Genomic DNA, 19,122 nt, shown 5'->3' with positions numbered 1-19,122 from the left:
GGAATTGCGGAGGAACGGTGGCTCTCGCCGCGTTGTTTTTCGACGAGCAGCCGCGATTGTTGGCCGCGATAGCGTCCAATGGAATCTCTGCGTTTGATGTAATTTGAACGTTCGATCACGTGCCTCGAGCCAACGAGGAGGAGGAGGAGGAGGAGGAGGAGGAGGAGGAGTTCGATGGAATAATTTTTTGACAGAGGTGAGAGAGCGAATCTCGACCGGATGAATTCGACATACGTAGGACGACGTAATTATAAGGTGGAGGGGGGAAGGAAAAAATTGTATATCATTAGAAAGTTGCTTCGTTTCAATGTTAATAAGAGGTAATTCGGGTTACATTTGTTCCCTCGCTATCTCGTACATAATCTATCCCAACGTAACGACCAGATATCACGATGGAACAACAATCAAAGACCTCGATGATGTATTTGAAATATGTCCGTACACGTGGTTGTCCCACGGTAATCGCAATACAGGAAGGATTAACACGAGGCCGATTCGCCTCGTGTCTTCTCGGGAAGCGTCGTTTGGCAAGCCGCGATCCAATCAATTTCGCGTCACCGCGGGACGGAAGAAGCCTCCCCCTCTGGTTGCGCGGCGGCGAAAAAAGGGCACGAAGTTATTAAAATTCTGGTACCAACGAGATCGACGTCGACTGGCCGGGAATAATTAATCGGCGAACAAAAAGATTCTCCCGGTGGCCGCCACCGGCCGTTCCCATAAATTAAGATAAATTCCTGTGACACGTCGATTCGTTTCAGAGGTTCAGGATCGTTGCCAAACATCGACGCAGTTTTTCGTCCCCTTCTCTTTTCTCTCCCTCTCTCTCTCTCTCTCTCTCTCTCTCTTTCGCTCATCTCGCCGCTTACGGAAAAATGAAACAGAATGAAACGGAATGAAAAAGAGAAAAAAGAAAAAGAAAAAGAGGAAAGAAGGGAAAAAAGAAGGAATGGAGGGCAAAAAACGAGCGAACCATCGGTATTCCCCCAGCGAATCTGTCACACTCCCTTTAGCAGGCTTGTAGAACGAAGCTGACGCTCGCACGCGCTCGATCATCCCCCTTTCTCTCTCGCATCGTATCTACGCGACGTGCGTGCGTGTGCAACGTTTCACAACGCGTCGATCGGTGTTGGGACGAACGCGGGGGGCACCGTATGGAGGAACGAACGGCGTGGTACACCGACGATTCGGCTACTAACAAACCCAATAAAAATAATGCACTTTCGTGCATTTGCAAATGAACGTTGTCATTTTATTTCGACGGGAACGAGTCACGTGGTCCGCTCTGGGGCTGCCAACACCTCCTCCCGCCGTTGATAATAATTATGGATATTGAGAATGGTTATCGCTGACGCCCCGCGTATTAATGCCGTGGAACCGGCTCGCGCGCCGATAAACAAATTTGCCGCGTCTACGCGGCGTCTAACTTTTTTTTTTTTCTTTTTTCTTTTTACGAGCGAGACCCTTCACTTCTCTGCCCCCCCCTCTCTCTACCCATTAGGGTGAGGTGGTTACGAGAAAGGGTGGAAATTAGTTGTTGTTTGTCGCCCACGCGAGTCGGAAAACGAAGGGAAAATCGTGGAGCGTTCGAGTTATAGTTTGCATAGGTTCGAGGAAGTTTGAAGGTTCGACTGGGGAACCGGTCGAAGGAATCTTTTGGATGATGATTGGATTATGGATTTTGAGGAGGGTTAGTAATTGGTTCGTGAGGTAGATGGGATAGGAGTGAACCGGGGTTGTTGGATTAGATAAAGATAAATGGGAGAAGATAGCTGAGGAATGGATAAGATAAATTGGAGAATTATTATTTGGTTAGGGAAAAATATATTTGGAAATTACGATTATAATAATTGAATTAAATATATTCGTATCGTTTCGCGTAATTAAGAGAAAAAGGAAGAGAAAGAAATATTGGATACAACGAAAATGAAATTGATCCTAAAAACAGGTATTTAGTAGAAACTTAGTTTAATACGATTAATGTTTATCGATTCGAAAATTACGAATAAAATATCGATGAAACGAATATTTTAATATTAACCATTCTCCCTCTCCTTCAACTCGTCGATTATAATATTAGAATATACTTATATTAATAATTAATTAAATATTCGACATTTCCTCCACCGAGCTCCAATATTTTAATATCGCGAAATTTTCAAATTTTGTGACTCTCGTTTATTTAATTCCCCCTCCCCCCTCCCTCCAGAATAAACGAAATTCGCTTTATAGTTCTCGATTTGCCGACAAGATAACTCGCCGACTCGTGGTTATTTGGAAAAAAAAAAAAAAAAAAAAAAANAAAAAAGAAACAACGATACGGAAGATTTTTTAACGGTGTTCATTCGCGGTTACGCGGCGCGAAATTTTCTTTTTCAACGGGAAAAGGGAGAGGGAGGGTTGAATCGGCGGTGAGCGCATAACGCGTAATTACTGTCCACAGAGTGGACGGAGGCAACGTTTATGTGCCGGCCATGTAACGTCCAGTTATACCTCGGCTCTCGTCGATGGTCGTCATTTACAGCGATGTCGCATTGGCGCATGGTGTCCCGTGTGCGTGCAAAAGCGCGTGTTGGTGCGCGGCTATTTATGAATTGACACCGCATTAGGGATATTGCTTAACAATAGCGACACTGTTACCTCGTCGAAGGGGTCGGCGTGAAAAGCTGTTATTTTGAAACGTGTTATCGTTGCAAGTAGTAATTGCGAGGTTGCTGGACATCGGCTGAGAAGCAACACCTCGCGGAAATCGATTCCCGGCTTATTTTCCCAGTTTAAGTAAAAGTAAAATCGGGATAATCGGGACGATAATAAATCTCTCTCGATCCAAAGGGTAAAAACTTTGCGCTCTTGTTCGCGCTCTTGAAAAAGTGATGAATTACTGTTACAAGCTTGGAGTTTCATTATATTCGGTCCCCTTCCACGTTTCTTTCTTTCTTTTTTTTTTTTTTTGTCGGTTTTAAAACTTCATCGAATCGAGTCTTATTAATTTTTTGCCTCCCCTCCCCCCCCTCTCCCCCGTGAGTAACTTAAGCGCGCGGGACTTGCGTTTATATTCTGTAATTAATTAAATCGTGGCTCACAATCGGAAAAGAAAGTTTGTATGGACATCGTTGTAATTAAATTCGTTGCTGCGTTTTTTCAATTAAAAGGAAGAAAAAAGAAAAAAAAAGAGGAGAATATTATTTATATGTGCAGAAGGGGGTGGAAAGAGAAAAAAAGAGGCGAAGGTATAAAAGGGGGTTACGTAATTTCTGACACGTTCTTTGCGACTCCTTCCGCGAACGCGTTCCAATAGAACGCTCGAATTCGTAATTAGAAAAGTCAAACGGCAAAGCGACCGCCACCGGACCGAAGAAAGCGAATTTTTTTTATCCTTCTTTTCCCCTTCTCTCTTTCTTTCTCTTTTTTTTTTTGGACAATAATGGGAGAGGGGAGGAAATACAAGCAAGTATACCGTTGCCCTTTTCTCTCTCGCCTCGTTACGTCGATGCCTTTTACGGTTCCCTCATTACTTCTCAGCAGAGAAAGTAATTCCGCGTAGAATTAATACTACATATTTAAAACTATCGCGCAGACACTTTGCCCGTTTCGGTTTCCACGTTGTTCTTTCCCTCTTTTCTTTTCTTTTCTTTTTTTTTTTGCACCCCTTTTACTCGGAGAAAGAGAGAGAGAGAAAGAGATTTTTAACGGGTGACGCATTGTGTCTAATGTACCTAGATTCTTAAACGAATTGTTACCCCAAAAATATACAGAAAATGTTCTTTTCAACTCATGCGAATAAAGTGTTGTGAGGATAACGATACGTTTGTTATTATGCTTATTACGAGAGGTATAATAAGAAAGAGAGAAACTCTGCTCTATCGGATTATAATACGTAGAAATATTTACAATACGTGCTTCTTACAAAAATCTGCGTAAATATTCGTATATAAAGAGAAGTTGAGATTAATTATTCTGTATATATACAATTTTTTTTTTATTAAAAACTCTAATGAATAAATTTATTTCGTCTCCCTATATCATATTAATCAGAAATATCAAATTATACGAATTTTCTTCTTCGACCAAAGAAATAGAAAAATTCTATTCCTAAATCTTTCCATTTTTGTTCATATATTTTATACGAACAGTAAACGGAAAGAGAATTTCTAAACTCTTTCACTTCCATTCCCGCGCAACACAACCTGCATTCTATTCCTTAACACGAAACAAAACTTTTCCGAAATCTATCCAATCTACACAACTCACCCTCAAACGAACAATAAATAAGAACACGTTTCACCCGCGAAATCACAAGGCGTAAATAGCGCCTACAATAATCCTAGCGTCCTAGAAACGAAAGCAGGCCGAACACCTGGAGGGGAGGCGTGGGCGATTTAAAAAGAGAGCAACGAGCGAGCTTTGTCCGTGAAGGGGAATTCTCAAACACGAGGCGCGTTTCGCGCAGGCGCGCGTGAAGTGCATAAACTTGGTGCGACGCGCGCGGCACCGAAGGCACAAAACCGCGTGCAAGTTGCGGGCGGCGAATGCGCGCGATATAAAACGCCTTTGTCTTGCAAAAACCCGCAGACGTATATCATGCGAGGCCAGGCCACCACCGGGCATTGTTTCACTCTCGCATAATTACCGCGAGTCACGTTTTAAAGTTGAATTTCACCTAAATAAAGCTTAATGTTATTATCGCGGCCAACGGCGAGCCGCCATTATGAGCTGGTTACAGTCTCAAACGTCATTGTGCCGCGTGATCGTTTCCACGATATTAAGGCGAAACGATGTTTTTCTACCGTTTTTTCCCTTTCTTCCTCTCTCTTTTACACTTCTTTCTCTCCCTTTGTTTCCTTCTTTTTTCCCCCTGTCGCGATCGACGTTAATTAGATGCACGCCACGAGCGTTACCGGTGTTACTGGATATACTCTTGAATGGCTGCTGACTTCGTAACGTTGACTTCCCGTGGTTTCTTTTGTATCTTTCATTCTCTCCTTTTTTTTTTTTTTTTAAATGGAATTTCGTGTTTGTTAAACTGAGACTGGGAATACGTTAGTATAATACGATTTAGGGAATAGAAAAGAACATTTTTCGAGAAATTATATATAGTTCGTTTCGTCTTGTACGCGTGGTGTAATTCGATCGAACGTTTTTTCTTGGAGCAACGAATTAATTTCGAATTTCATACGCGTTGACATAACGGAAACCATTATGAAAAATTTCGACATTTAAAATTCAAATTTATAGAATTTTTATAACAACTTATCTCTCGCTTCGTAGGTTCATACGTCAGATTGGGTTAATCGGAGATCGGAAGGGAATTATCAATTTTATATTATCAATTCCCAAACTATCTCATTTACAAATTTCTAAAGCATTAAATCGCGTAAACAAGATGATGAGTTTTTAAAGAGAAATTATAGGAGAAATCAAGAGTCCAAGCGAGGAAGAGGGGGAGGGGGATCGGGTTATCCATAAATTTAGCGGCGACACGGAGGACGGTGGATGTCGGTTGTCGAACACTGACGTCAAGAGACTAAATCGAGAAATTAATTACTAAAATTGCAAGAAAAAGCGGAGCGGGTCGATAACTGATACAACTTCATTAAATTTGCCGATCGATGAGGAGTGGCGAACGCGGCGGCGCGGGCAAAAAATCAGGCTATTATCCCGCCGAAAACGGCGGTATTGATAAAACCCGCGTCGCGATCACGGCCGACCGGACAAACACAATGATAGCGAGCGAACGAAATTTTTTTTCCACCCTCTCCCCACCCCCCTACCCTCCCTCCCTACCTACCCATCCTCCGCTACCCCTGTCCGCCCATTTTTTTTTCTCCTCCTCCCCCCCCCGAACCGGCCCACCCAACCCCGTCCCTCCCGCCCCCGTACCACCCCTTTCGTGCGTCGTTGCTGCAAAACTCTACCGTACGTGGGTATAAAAGTCGGCGTAATAAGCGGCGAGCGTACGAAAGGGGTCGAAAGGGGTGGATTAACCGACGGCGGCCGTTGATGGAACAACGTAATGCATACGTGATGTTTAATTAATCAATTAATAACCGTATTATTGTTTTGTTTAATTAAAAATAATGAATCTCTCTCTGTCTGTAGCGTTGGTGGGCGGATTTACGAGCACGACCGGCGTCGGCATCATCCACCGTACGTATCAATCGCATTTGAAAGCTGACCCAGGACGAGTCTGCGTTATGCATCTATGCTTTTGTCGATATACGATAGGTTTCTTGTTTGTCACTTTTATTTTCTTTTTCTCTCTCTCTCTCTTTCTTTGTCTATCTTTTTTATTCTTCGTTCTTATCTTTCGCTCCTATCATATATCGCTTTGCTCTTATCGTTTCAGTGTTCGATCATGAATTTCTTTTTTTTTTTCTTTTTCCTTTCTTTTTTTTCTTCAATGCACAATGCATCAGTTAGCGAATTTTTAGTGGTACGAGAAACGTTGCGCAATGTCCTTCCTTTCTATTGTGAGTATGACGTGTAGAATGCATTGCTTTTTGAAATTAGAAATTGGCAACAATTATCGACGCTTTATTATTATTGACACGATAGTGAGTAATTTTTTTCTTTCAAATTGTTTGAATTACATGGTAAGATTTCAAGCAATTTTCCAGAGAAATGTTGAGAAATCAGAGGATAGATTAATGTTCGTCGGAGATCGGAGAAGGCGATCTGGAACGAGAGAGCGATCTAGCGGCCGTCATCCGAACAACAACCGATGCGTCCACGTTCCGGTTGACGGTTTATATTTCGCCTGGCAGTCGATTTTAATAAACCCGATGTAAACGGTTGGCCCCTACCCTTTGTGCGGAGAGAAAGTTTCCGGGAGAGCGCGCCGATTTTTAAATATAGTGTGCCCGGCAGGTTTGGGCAGGAACGGGTCGGGTGGGAACCGTGACACCGTCAAAGCTTTTCGCCAAGCGAGTTCTCCGCTTGCCTCGTTGATCCACGAAAAAGGCTCGCCATCCGTGGAATCTTTTGTTTATAATTTTTTTGATCATTACCCAACAGGCTACTAATTCCGCCGGCGGGTGCATTCAAAATTTATCGACGGCGCGACAAAACGCACCCTTCAATCTTTTTTATCTCCCTCTCCTCTCCCTCCCCATCTCCGTCCGCCAACCGGCCATCCGCGATCGCTTCTTCCCTTTTTCCTTCTCTTTCTCCCCTCCCCCTCTCCCTTTCTATCTCTCTCTCTCTTCGTACCACGTCTCTCCGCTATCGCTCCTGTCTCTCTGTCCGTCGCGGTCCCTCTAGCTGTCCGCTCGCTTTCAAGCGTCCCACTCCCTATTGGACAACGTTCAAAGGGTATTCAGAGTCGAAGGTCCGGAAATGGTTGGGTGAAAAAAAAAAAAAAAGCAGGTAGACAGAGTTAGGCACTTGTTTGTCCAACGGATCTATCCGGGCGTCGTGATTCCCTCAAAAATTCAAATCCTGTACATCTGTTCTCATTCGTTCCTTTATCAACCGATTACTTGTGTATCGTTTCGTGAATTCTGTAGAAATTTGTACTAATTAGTAATCCTTGTCGTGTCCTCGAATCAGAGTTTAGTTCGTGATTCCTTTTTTTTTCTATATATATATATATTTTGAAATATTCTGGAAATATTTCAAAGAAATTTAGAATAACTTGTGGAATAAATTCTTTCGTTAATTATTAGATAGCTTCTTTAATCAATAATCAAAGATAAGAATCAAGATAGTGAGAATTTTGAATAGAAAGATTGTTAAATTAGATCCCATAAAAATCGCCCGTAAAATCATCTTTCCATAAACGTCACCATTCCTATATCGCAGCGTCGCTCCTTTAACTCTTTAACGCTCCCCGGTATCCACCTCATCCGAAATATATTCGAGTTTTAATTTCCAAACCGATAGAGCACGCGCATAAATCAAGCGCGTGGAACAGAAACATTTGAGAAGTGTCGAGCGTGTATCGGGTGTACAGTGCAGCGAATAAAAGTGCCTTCCTCGTATATATATATATATCTGTATTTATATTTTTTTTATCCTCCATTTTTTTCTCCTTTTTTTTATTTTTATTTTTATTTTCACCGAGTTAATTGAGATTGCTCGAAACGCGAAAAACGCATCCGATCGCGAGGCGCGGCCGGCCTCGGTATCCCTCTTTGATCCTCCTCGTTTCGACGTTTTTCCAGCCGGAGCTCGCGTAATTATCAGCATTTAAATCCCTGTCCCCATAATCAAAAATGCCCTCCCCTCCCCCCCGCCGAGCAGGCTTTTTGTGTTTCCACGGGGAGAGCAAACCGGGGCGCGTTTTCGAGAGGTAATCAACATCGTCAAAGAAAGCGACGAGTTTTCTCCCCCCTCCCCCTCTCCAAGCACCGTTAATGAGACGCGTTTTACACGCGTATTACGCGATCCTCGATTCCCACTCTCGTGTCGCGGCATATTCGAAACCAAACCCGTGCCGGGTAGGAGAGAAATAATAAAAAGAAAAAACACAGGGGGAGAAAAAAGATAGAGTGAAAGGGGAGAGGGGGAGGGGGGAGAGAGAATAAAAAGAGGGCGGACAAGTGGTCTCGAGGTGGTGGGAAAGGGTAACAGTCTGCATTCAGAGATCGTGGAATATATCTGGAACGGGGGACAGAGGGGTGGTAACACGCGTTAGCCGTGGCAGTGGTGGTGGTGGCGGCGGTGGTGGTGGTGGTGGTGGTGGTGGTGGCGGTGTTGGTGGTGGTGGTGGTGGTAGAGCAAAAGCAGGGCTACGGTAGAAATAATGTGTTTAGGCGCAGGCATTTTTATCGCGCTATACACCCCCGCACCCTCGATCTCCCTGCTCGCTCCCATCCCCCTCCCATCCACATCCAGCCCGAAGCTTTTGTTGTTTCCAATGCTTTATGTGAATTGCACTGTAAAATCTCATTATATTCGTGTGCAATGCGTCCATTATATCCTGTGCCAGAAACATTTCCCCCCTCCCCCTACGGATCCCTCCCTCCCCTCCCCCTCCTCCCCCTCCTCGCGTGTCCTTTTTATTTTTGTTTCTTCTTCTTCTTCTTCTTCTTCTTCTTCTTCTCCTCCCCTCCCCTCCCCTCCCCTCGCCCTCCTCTCGTTTTTTTCTCCTTTTTATTCGCTCTCTCTTTCCTTCTCTCTCCTTTTCTTTTCTTTCTTTCTTTCTTTCTTTTTTTTTTCTCGTTTCTTTTTTTTCACCACGTTGTTGGTCGTCGTTGCGCCTTCGTTCCTTCCTCCTTCCTTCTCGTTCAATTTTCGTTCTCGTTCCCCCACGAGGGAACTCTGCCCTCTCCCCCCCACCCCCCTCCCTCCACCCCTCGCTCCCTTATCCCCTCCGTCTCCGCTCGAAGCCGAAACATTCCCTAAATTTATTCGCTCGTGCGACGCGCCACGGTCTAATTTGTTTCGCCGGAGAACAACGCGGCCGATGCGGAACAACGATGGACGCTAATTACCCCGCCGCTTCGAACGATCGCTGTTCGATTTCGTCTCTCGGATCCCGGTGTGTCGCGCGCCGCCCACCTCTCCTATCCCGACCGTCGCATCCCCCGCCTCACGGCCGCCGCCTCGCTCGCTCACCCTTCCCCCTTCGCTCGATCTTTTGTTATGCCAGCTTTTCGCGTGATTTAGAGAATCGGCCAACCTTGCTTCCAACCTTTCTCTCCGCACCCCGTACTCCGGGAATAGAGAAGCCGATTTTTCCAACGTGATCGAAATGTCGTGGATCTGAGTGTTATGGATCTTCGATGGAAACGGAAAAGAAAAGAGAAAAAGGAATAAGAATAAAAAGGAATAAGAAGAAAGGAATAAGAAGAAGAAGAAGAAGAAGAAAAGAGAAAATATGAAAATATAACAGAAGTTAATTATATCGGAAAGGAAATTTTTCCGGAAATTGGAATCCCGTTCGAACTTTGATATCTATAATCTTGTGCGAAATATATCGATCATATTCGTGGAGAATTTTTTTTTTTTTTTTTTTTTTATACATTTATATATTTCGAGCCGATCCTAAATCTGCCAATAGAGATAGAAAATTTCGTTTATATCGAATTCGATTTCGACGAAGATAGAATTTTGCAAGTTCGATTTTCCTGCTAGTGCATGTGTGAATCTTTAGAAGCTTCTTGTAAATAATAATTTAAAAAAATAATTATTAGTTATCTGTCTCTCGCCGCTTCTTCCTTCAAACAAATTTATTTTCTAACCGTTACGGCAAATAATCTTAGTTTTCTTCACGATATAAATAGTTTCGTAGTGCATGCTTAAAAAAATTTCCACTTAATATTTGAAAGGGATTATTTAATATGGTAGCTAAATAAATAATAGACGACAACAAGGAATTCTCATCTAACAGGAAAATCTCGGATTTCCAAAGATTTTCTCGAACGCGTTGCAACACGAGGCGGTCACGTCGATACGAATCCAATTAGGAAAGCCGATACAAATGACGATGCGTCATCGAGTCATTATTAAGCAAACTGAAAGTCAGTCGGAATAAAAGTACGAGACAAACCGTTAAGCTCGGCTCGGCAAAGCGACTGGGAGGTTAATGGCGCGTCGTTGCGTATTCCAACGGTGTTTGTTTCCTCGCAGTTGGCAATAAACTAAGATAAATGAATGTCCGTAGGCTAGGCCACTATTATTCCTTCGCTCGCTGCTTACATTAAGTTGCCCCGCATTAACGGCGATGCGGAATGTATCGCGCCCATTACAAGCTCGAATTCCCGATCGAACGCTCGTCTCTCGGCCTGTGCGAAACACCGCGAGGCAAACGGCCGCGCTTTTCCTCAAAGAGAGCTGAAAATTTAGAATCGCGAACGTTAATACACACCTTGGTTATTATCTAATATTTCTTCGAAAACTATTTCTCCATTCTCGAGAAAAATATCCTCGTTCGTTCGCGTTGGAAAATCAAGAATATATAAGTTTGATGGATCCGTTCGAATTTTGCCTCGTGACGTTTTTCAACGTTGGAAACTGGAAGATTTTAAGATAGTATCGTACTTAAAGTGGCAATAGAGAAGTGAAGTTGGAAAATTTCCTTTATTGCAATCTTTACTCGATGAAAATTGCCAGTAATAGTAGATATGTTTATCTACAGAATCGTAATTAATAAGAAGCTCGTAAGAAGTCGCGGAAAATAAGACATTGAATATTTCGTTTTCACATCGAAACTCAATTTTGGCGTAAAATTATAAAGATTACAACATTGTGCTCGGTCGCGTCCAAATAATCGTTTTCCTGGAATAGGTTTGGATAACCTCTGCCAGGAACCGTTTACGATTCGTTCGCAAAGTCGCAAAACGCTGATGGTGAGAAGCTGCGAATCCATCTCAGCGATGAGAGAAAGAGCTGGCTGGGGGGAGGGGGAGACACACGGTGGCAGGCAACCGTCGGCAGTAACGTCGTCGCAAAATCCACTGTGAGTACGCCTCAAATTCCGGGAGAGGAGGCTCAGCTCGTAAAGCACAGGAAGATGCATGCCGGGATATTAAGGCCATTATCGCCGTTGCATATTCATGCCGTATTATAATGAAAATACAGTTTATTACCGAAGATTAACAGCTTCTTACGACGACGTGCGCACGTTGCTTAGCTGGCGACTACGTTCTCCTCCGTCCTTTCCACCGATCCTTCTTCAGCTTCCATGAGTTTCATTCGATGACGATGAAAACGATGCTGTAGAATCGATGATACGGTGAATTTGTCGAAGAACGTTAAGCTATAAGTGTTTGATTGCGTTTGTTCATCGATCCCTCTTCGATTTTCAATCACCTTTGTGAGTTTCATTCGATGAAGGCGATAATAGTATCATAGATATAAGAATTTTAACGAAGAACGTCGATGCACGGATGTTTGAACATGTTTGAACACGTTTGATGCCTCGCACACTTCGACATTCGTGAATTTTACTCGATGAAACGATACTGTAATATCGATGGTATAAAGATTTCGTCGAAGAATGAATGTTCGAACAAGTTTGACATGGTTTGTCTGTTCTTTTTTCGTTCGATGATGAGAGGAGTTGAAATAACGGGCTGTTTGGAGGAAATTCGACTCCTTTAGGAGGAAGTCGTGCGGAGGAAGTCGTGTACACTCCCGTTCATCCACCGTACACAGATAATTAATTCTATGATTTGGTTGCCGAGCGACAGCAGTTGGCAGAAGCTGTCGCATGTTTGCCGAAGAATAAATAAGAGAGTGTGGAGACAGGTTGAGAAATAATTGAGATACGTTTGTTAATTTTTTATTTCCATTTGACGACAGTGTTTCCTCTATTGGAAAACTGTATTACCAAGTGCAAGAAAAAATTAATCGTATATATAAATTAATCATATAATATGCCGGAATGCCGAATGTTTGTTTCAATATAAATGTCTAAGCGATGAAAGAATAAGTAGATATTATATACATGATTATTAAACATTTAAAAGAAGCATTTTTAAAATATGCATTAACCAACTTGGGAACAATATCGATCAAAGCCGAATTATTAAGCACATAAAGAACTCAAACCTATTTTTAACGACACGAAGAAAATAACGAAGCAAGCAAGAAAGCGATAATATAAAGTCGAAGGCATTAAAAATAAGGGAAACGAAATAGAAATTGAAATAATCCGTGACAAACAAATCTTCATCAACAACATCTCGCTCGGACAATCAGAGAAATCTATCTACATCCTGGAAATCCGAGCGATGTCCAGCGATCGTCATTTCCTTGAGCCAATTTCGCAATCCGGTTGGGGCCGGGTCCTCGCCGTCTTAACTCCTCCTCCACCATAGATCCGGAACGAGGCATTACAGAGTTTCCGTTTACGTACCGTAAATAAGTAAATAATTCATTCTCCGACTCGGTTGGCAAGTGGCACGAGGAGCGAGCGTGTTCCGGAGAATGAAGGTGGAAGGAGGGCAAGGAGTGGCGCGAGGACATTCGTAGAGCGGTTGAAGGAAAGGGAGAAAGACTCTACCCCGATAGCAGCCACGTCTCGGAGACGACGACGACGACGACGACGACGAGGACTGGGACGGGGTGGCGACCGATGGTGGGGGGTTGAAATCTGCATAATATCGGTAATGCTCAAAATGCGAGTCGCGTAGCTACCTTGCCTTGCTTACCCCGCGCTCACCGCTCTACAGTCGCGTCAACTAAAACTTAATTATAATTAATTAATGCGACTGCTAACTGTGCCGGCCGGACAAGTATTGACCCGGCACGCTCGACCGTTTCTGATTCTCTTTCCACGCGAGGATCCCTCTCGATCTTTCGTGTTCCTTTCGTCTGTTCGGTGTCATGAAGGCCGCTGACGCGGCAGATTTCGCGTCTTAATTCCGCGTTTCGACCATCCCTTTCTTTCGCCATCGCCATCGCCAACCCTCCTCGTTTCTCTTCCTCTCTCTCCCTCTCTCTCTTTCTTCTTCTTCTTCTTCTTCTTCTTCTTCTTCTTCTTGGTGTCTCACTCTCGGTCGACCGTCACACCTCCAGCCGGAGGAGGAGAAGGCTGGTGCAAGAACTGGGACATAACATTTCCGTGGCGGAGGCGGTACTAAGTCTATGGCTCCGTATAGTACGTAATTAGAAACCTTTGTGCAAAATGAATACTGTTAATTAACGTACCTAAAAAGACATTATACCCGCGGGCTGGTAAACTAAATATGGCCTCCGGCGAGCGTATTACACCGTTCACGGTGTAAATAAGCGATTTGCCGTCGCCCACGCCGACTATATACGCTTTCTTGCTACCGTTAAGTCATAATGAATTGTATCCGCGGCTCGCGAGAAGAGTTCTCCTCTCTCTTCCCTGTCTTTCTTGGCCGAGGCCAAGAGTTTTCGCCGCCGTCTGCGATTCCATCGACGAACGGTTTTCCTCGAGGAAACGATCGTAGATTGGACGAAGAGAAGCGACGAGAGAAGAAGGACGAATCCTTGGAAATGAGAATTCTTTAATAATTTTTCTTCAATAATCTCGTAAAATAATAATACGAAGGAAACGAAAATTGGATTCACTTGTTTCCATTTTTGGTTTTCACATTTAAATAGTGTTCGATGTTTTAATAATGTCTCCCTATTTATATCCGATGGAATATCTGAAATTATTAGATTATCAGATTCTTGTTTCGAATTTACTTTTAAGGTTATGCGTAATCTCTCGAGATCGAGATTAGGAGAAGAGATTGAAATTAGCTATTGTGCTATTTAATACGGTGTTTTCATGGTTACGTTGAAAAGCGGGACAATTTGATTATATCGGGGAACGAAGGATGCATAATGGTCGATATTAATTGCCCCTTAATTTATTAATCCATCCGTATTATCTCAGGCTTCGTGCAGCGAGGGATCCGTCCGAGATCTTCTTGGACTTCTGCTTGCTTTTACACGGCCCGACCGGAGTTCGGCGGGCAATTACAATATGAAAGGCGCATAAATCAGCGGGATTTAATTAACGCGTTGTTATTATGATTATGACACCGCCGCGGGATTATAATATCCCGAAATGCTTCTCGAGAGCGCGGCTACCCACCGCGAGCCATTTTTCACCCGGGGCGCAAAAGCGAAAGCTCCTTTTGATTTGTCACGGGAGGATCCCCGTTTCAAAGAAACAGTCATTCGCTTCTTGCGAAATTCTCTTCCTTTGTTCCTGATGAATTCTTAAGGGATAAAATAAATATTCGCTGCTTGAGAGGGAGAAAAAAAAAGAAAATATAAGAAAATACGATGCGACGCGATACATCTAACAACTATTGCATTGTTTCTAATAACAAATGGGAAAAAGAGGAAGAAAAGGAATCGATTCGTACGCAAATTACGCGGGAAAGAAACATCTCATCTCCGATCGAGAGAAGCTGTTTTTTTTTCAAAATAAAATAAAAAGCCGCGCAAAATGTCGCGTTCAAAAGGGGGAGAGGGGATCGGTGGAGAGAAGGGGAGCAAGTTCTCGAACCGGCACGGGTTGCGAAAGGGGTTGCGAAACGATGGAAAGAAAACGAAAAACGTTCAAACAGAGAGAAGCAAGAACCCTTGGTCGTAACGGAACAGCGCCCGGGAACAGGGATCTCCTCCCTCCGTTGCTTCCCTTGGCTGCGAAACAGTCTGTGAAAGCACGATTTCTCTATTACCGTCGGTTAATAGGGTTTTTAAAAGTCAAGTGCACCTCTGCATCCTCCCCCTCCCCCTCCCTTAACCCCCGTGACGAGGGTGCGGGACGCACAGAGGACGACGCGGGACGACTCTCGCGTGGGCTGAGAGGCGAAAGGTAAGCGAGACGTAGGATGGGAATCGCAGGGTGAAAACCGAAAGGGGATGAGGCTGGGATTCAAAAGTCAGCGATACAAGCCATGTGTGGCGTGGTGTCGGAACGTTTGCGAGAGAGTTGTTTTCCCGGATGCGGCGTAGGACACGGCCGCTGTCGTACTTTTCAGGAAACATCGTTCACCACGATGATCGAGTGGTAATCGCAGATGATGCGAGAGGGGGAGGAGGGAGGGGGAGGGAGACATCGAGTTCACGTACGTTTCAGCTGTTATCAGATATTAACCCTTCTCGATATACATACGCAGGGGAAGGAAGAGAGAAGAGACGAGAGACGTGGTCGCCTTTTAGTCAGAGGTTCTCAACGTTCTCCCTGTGCAGAGAGTGTGGCGTGCGTGTTCGCGCGTGTATCATAAGGCGGTTCGAGGTGCAATGGAAACAGGAAGAGACGAAGGTGTGACGGGTGGCGTGTGTCTCGCGACGACGAGACGATGGGCCCTGAGGGGTCGAACTACGAGAGGATGAATCTACGGGGGAGGGGGAGAGAGAAGGGGGAAGGAGGGGGCACATACGACGGAAAGCGACTGAGCGACCCTGCGATATTTTTTAATTAATCGAATTATTGAACTGTATCGCAATTGAATTGAATTAAGTGTCGGTGCTGTGCCGCGGAACCTGGAAGCGCGCAATTTTCTGTCATTATTGCAACGCTCTCCGTCCCCTCCCCTCTCCTCCCCCTCTTCCCAGCGTGCAGACTGCGCTCTGTCCCTCCTCGCAGTCTCGATCGCATCTTCCCTTCCCCACTTTGCTCCTCCACTGTTCGCCACTTCCATTTTTGCCTTCTTCGTTCTGCCACACTCCCTCTTGCCACGTCATCCCTCTTATACCTTTTCGTCGCCCGTATCATCGCGACCCTTGGACCTCTACCTGTCCTCCCCCTTTCTCTCTCTCTCTCTTTCTCTCTCTCTCTCTCCGCTGCTGTGCTTCCGCGTTCCATCGGCTCCCTCCCTCCCTCCCTCGTCCGTCGAAACGCACGCACTCACGCATCAACCGATACGGCCGTGTGACGCGCGTTTATAAGGGGGGTGCACCACGTGGCCCCTCGCTAATTACCTATCCAGCTGTAGCTGCGCGAGTAAACGACGGGAAGGGTTGCCTCCGCGCGAAGGATTTTTTTTCGATCACCCGGGGGCGAATATCGATAAAGTGGCTGTCTCGGGACATGCGAGATAATTATAAAGAAAAAGAGAAAAAAAGGAAGAAGGAAAATAAAGAATCGAAAATCGAGCACGAATTGTGCGATCTTCGAGAATACGTTCCTCTGAAATATGGGGATATTGAGAATAACCTAATTAAAAGTAATATTCGTCAATGAGTAAATTCGCGTGTCGTCCGGTGTTTAAAAAAAGGGTTGAGTTAAGTTTTTAAATGCGCAGTTTTGGCGTGGAGTCGTTCGTTAGCGACGCGTCGAAATTTCTTCGAACGGGATGCAGGATCGTTAATCGCAGCCTCGTCCAAATATCCTCCAGCTCCAGTTCATACTTGACGTATTTCAATTAACCTCATTGCTCGTGGCTCGTTACGCTCGCCGTTTGTCAAACACGCTTGTCCGTGTTATGGGGCTCCATGGCGGCCGTGACATCGAACCTTCCATCCAGCTGTTGGACGATTATTATTTCAACCATTGTTAAGTGTCGTTCAGTTCCTACAATCAACGCGTATTTGAACCGCGTGTCGTGGAAAGACAGACTTAAACCCTATTCCACTTACGCTTATGATAATCGATTTTATCGTTTTATTTCCATAAATCTTGCCTGTTCCTTCCTTCGATCCCACTCGTTTCGAAACCGAGGATTGATCGCGCATCTCATCGATCCCACAAAGATCGATACGCCTTTGATTCCCCTCTCGTTCACCGATTTCCATCGAAGCTCCCGCGACTTTCAAAAATTCAGCGAATCTATCGAATCGTAGCCTCTCCCCGTTGTTCCCGATTCTCGAATCGAGATCCACGCTTCTCCCTCTTGAAAACCGGGATAGGAAGGGAGGAGGGACCTATCGAGCGCGGCAGACCACAATAATTCAAACGAGACGAGGCCGGAACAGTTGCGAAAACCGCGGAACGAATCGTCGTCTCAGCGAGACACGATTTAGAACACCTTTACGTGTCGCGTGGAGGAGGAGGAGGGGTGAAAGGAAGAAGAGAAAGGAAGCGCAGAAGAGGGAAAGGCGAAGTTGAAAGGGGTGGTTTGGGTGGACGATGGGGTGCGGAAGGACGAGCGTGGTGGGGGCAGAGGGTGGTCTAACCAAACTTAATTGAATCCCAGTCCGAATGTATAATATGTAGACTGCCTGCATAATGTCGTGAGCCAGCAGTGATTCTCAACGGGCCACGTGGCCGTGGATACGTGGGTGGTCGCGACGGTTGGCCAACACCGAATTTTGAGAACCATCCGCGGAATTAGATATACAATAATGTAAGCAGAGCCCCGTTGCGGTGTAAGGGTTGGTGGTAAGGTCATGTATATTCATACATCGGTCGACCCACCTCCGATTCTCTCGCCCAACCGCCCCTTCCTCCACGTAGGCTACCACCACCACCACCACCACCACCACTACCACCATCGCCAGCACCGCCACCTTCTCAGCCGGCGGTTTTCCATCCTCCTCGCGCCCTGTCCGTTTACTCCTACGCGCTGTTCCTCCTTCCATCCACCGCTCGCTCGCCTTCAACCCAACCGCCCCCTCTTAGCCGGCAAAGACCGTGAGCCGAACAACCACGGCTGCGAATAGATTTACGTCACGTCCGCGCTGTTTACGACTAGCGAGCATTAAGATGTCTGTTGCGAAGAATATTCGCAACCGTTGCCGATGAGCTGATTACAGGCCGCTCGCGTGTATCGGATGCTTGGCTCGTGTGGTAGTACAGCTCCGTGATATTTGTTTCAGGAATACCTTGTACTTCGTTTCCTCGATTCATCGATAAGACGAATGAGTTTAAGGAAGTTTTAAGTGTTTAATAAGAAATTAATATATATATATATTAATACAGGCACGATTGTATAAAATTCTCAAGGAAATAAGGATATATAGAATCCGACTCGTCGTGGATCTACCAAGAAACTAACTGGAAATTGAATAAACGGAACGACTAATGAAATATCACGCGTGCCAACCGCAGTTTGCAATTTTTTCCGAGTTGGGTGCTAAACCTTTACATAATCGAATAATCCCCGGTAGATGTTCCCATCTGGTGACAGACTTTCCTCTCTCGATTATTCAAAATAATCGCATCCAAGCCGCGTACAAGCCGGGAAAACGGGCGTTATTTAAAAGTTTCCCCCGGATAGCGAGTGCAAGTTGGGTCCGAAACTTCGTTTCGATTCTGCCCAATCAGACGAGCGAGCACCGTTTTCGCCGTGGAAGTTATGCAAGGGCGTAATTACGCGAATCCGAGTGAGAGAGAGAGAGAGAGAGAGACAGAGAGAGGACGAAAGGCGGTCGGGTGGCGCATTATCGCACACCCTGAGGATTCTTACAATTTCTCGAACGAGGCGAGGCCGTGTCCGAATAGTCGTTAGAACGCATTTCCCGAGGAAACGATATCTGGATATAATGAAGGATCCATTTACAAGTAAGATTCCGAGCCCCGCGACTTCATTACCCAACGATTTTACCACGGACGCCCCGCGGCATTCTTAATGAGCGATGGTCATTCATTTTAATATCCATTAAATGCAAATACCACCCCGGGCACAAACGTTTACTCCTATTTCGAATTATTTCGCTGACTCGCCGTAATTAAGCTTTTCGAAGGGATTCGGGGGAACGTTACCTAACGGAGGAGTCGTTACCGGGTAACGATGCCCCCTTCCCCCACCCCTTCTCCCCTTGTTC

At 45.0% G+C, this 19,122-nt stretch overlaps 1 protein-coding gene across 7 annotated transcripts in view; it reads left to right on the top strand.

The window, feature by feature from the left end:
- The window catches only part of LOC122712110 (POU domain, class 6, transcription factor 1), a 191,175-nt gene that overhangs the window by 135,694 nt on the left and 36,359 nt on the right, over positions 1–19,122 (top strand). For 5 of the 7 annotated variants that reach the window (XM_043931473.1, XM_043931476.1, XM_043931471.1 and 2 more), the window contains one exon: positions 6,097–6,144. The exons of the other annotated variants lie outside the window; for them this stretch is intronic. In XM_043931473.1, coding sequence (XP_043787408.1) covers positions 6,097–6,144 — 48 coding nt within the window. The remainder of the gene's footprint in view (positions 1–6,096; positions 6,145–19,122) is intronic. 7 annotated transcript variants of the gene reach the window in all.

The sequence above is a fragment of the Apis laboriosa genome, unplaced genomic scaffold, assembly GCF_014066325.1.
Source record: "Apis laboriosa isolate Shangri-la unplaced genomic scaffold, ASM1406632v1 scaffold19_cov150, whole genome shotgun sequence".
Taxonomy (NCBI): Eukaryota; Metazoa; Arthropoda; class Insecta; order Hymenoptera; family Apidae; genus Apis; species Apis laboriosa.
This window is presented reverse-complemented; position numbering and strand designations above follow the sequence as displayed.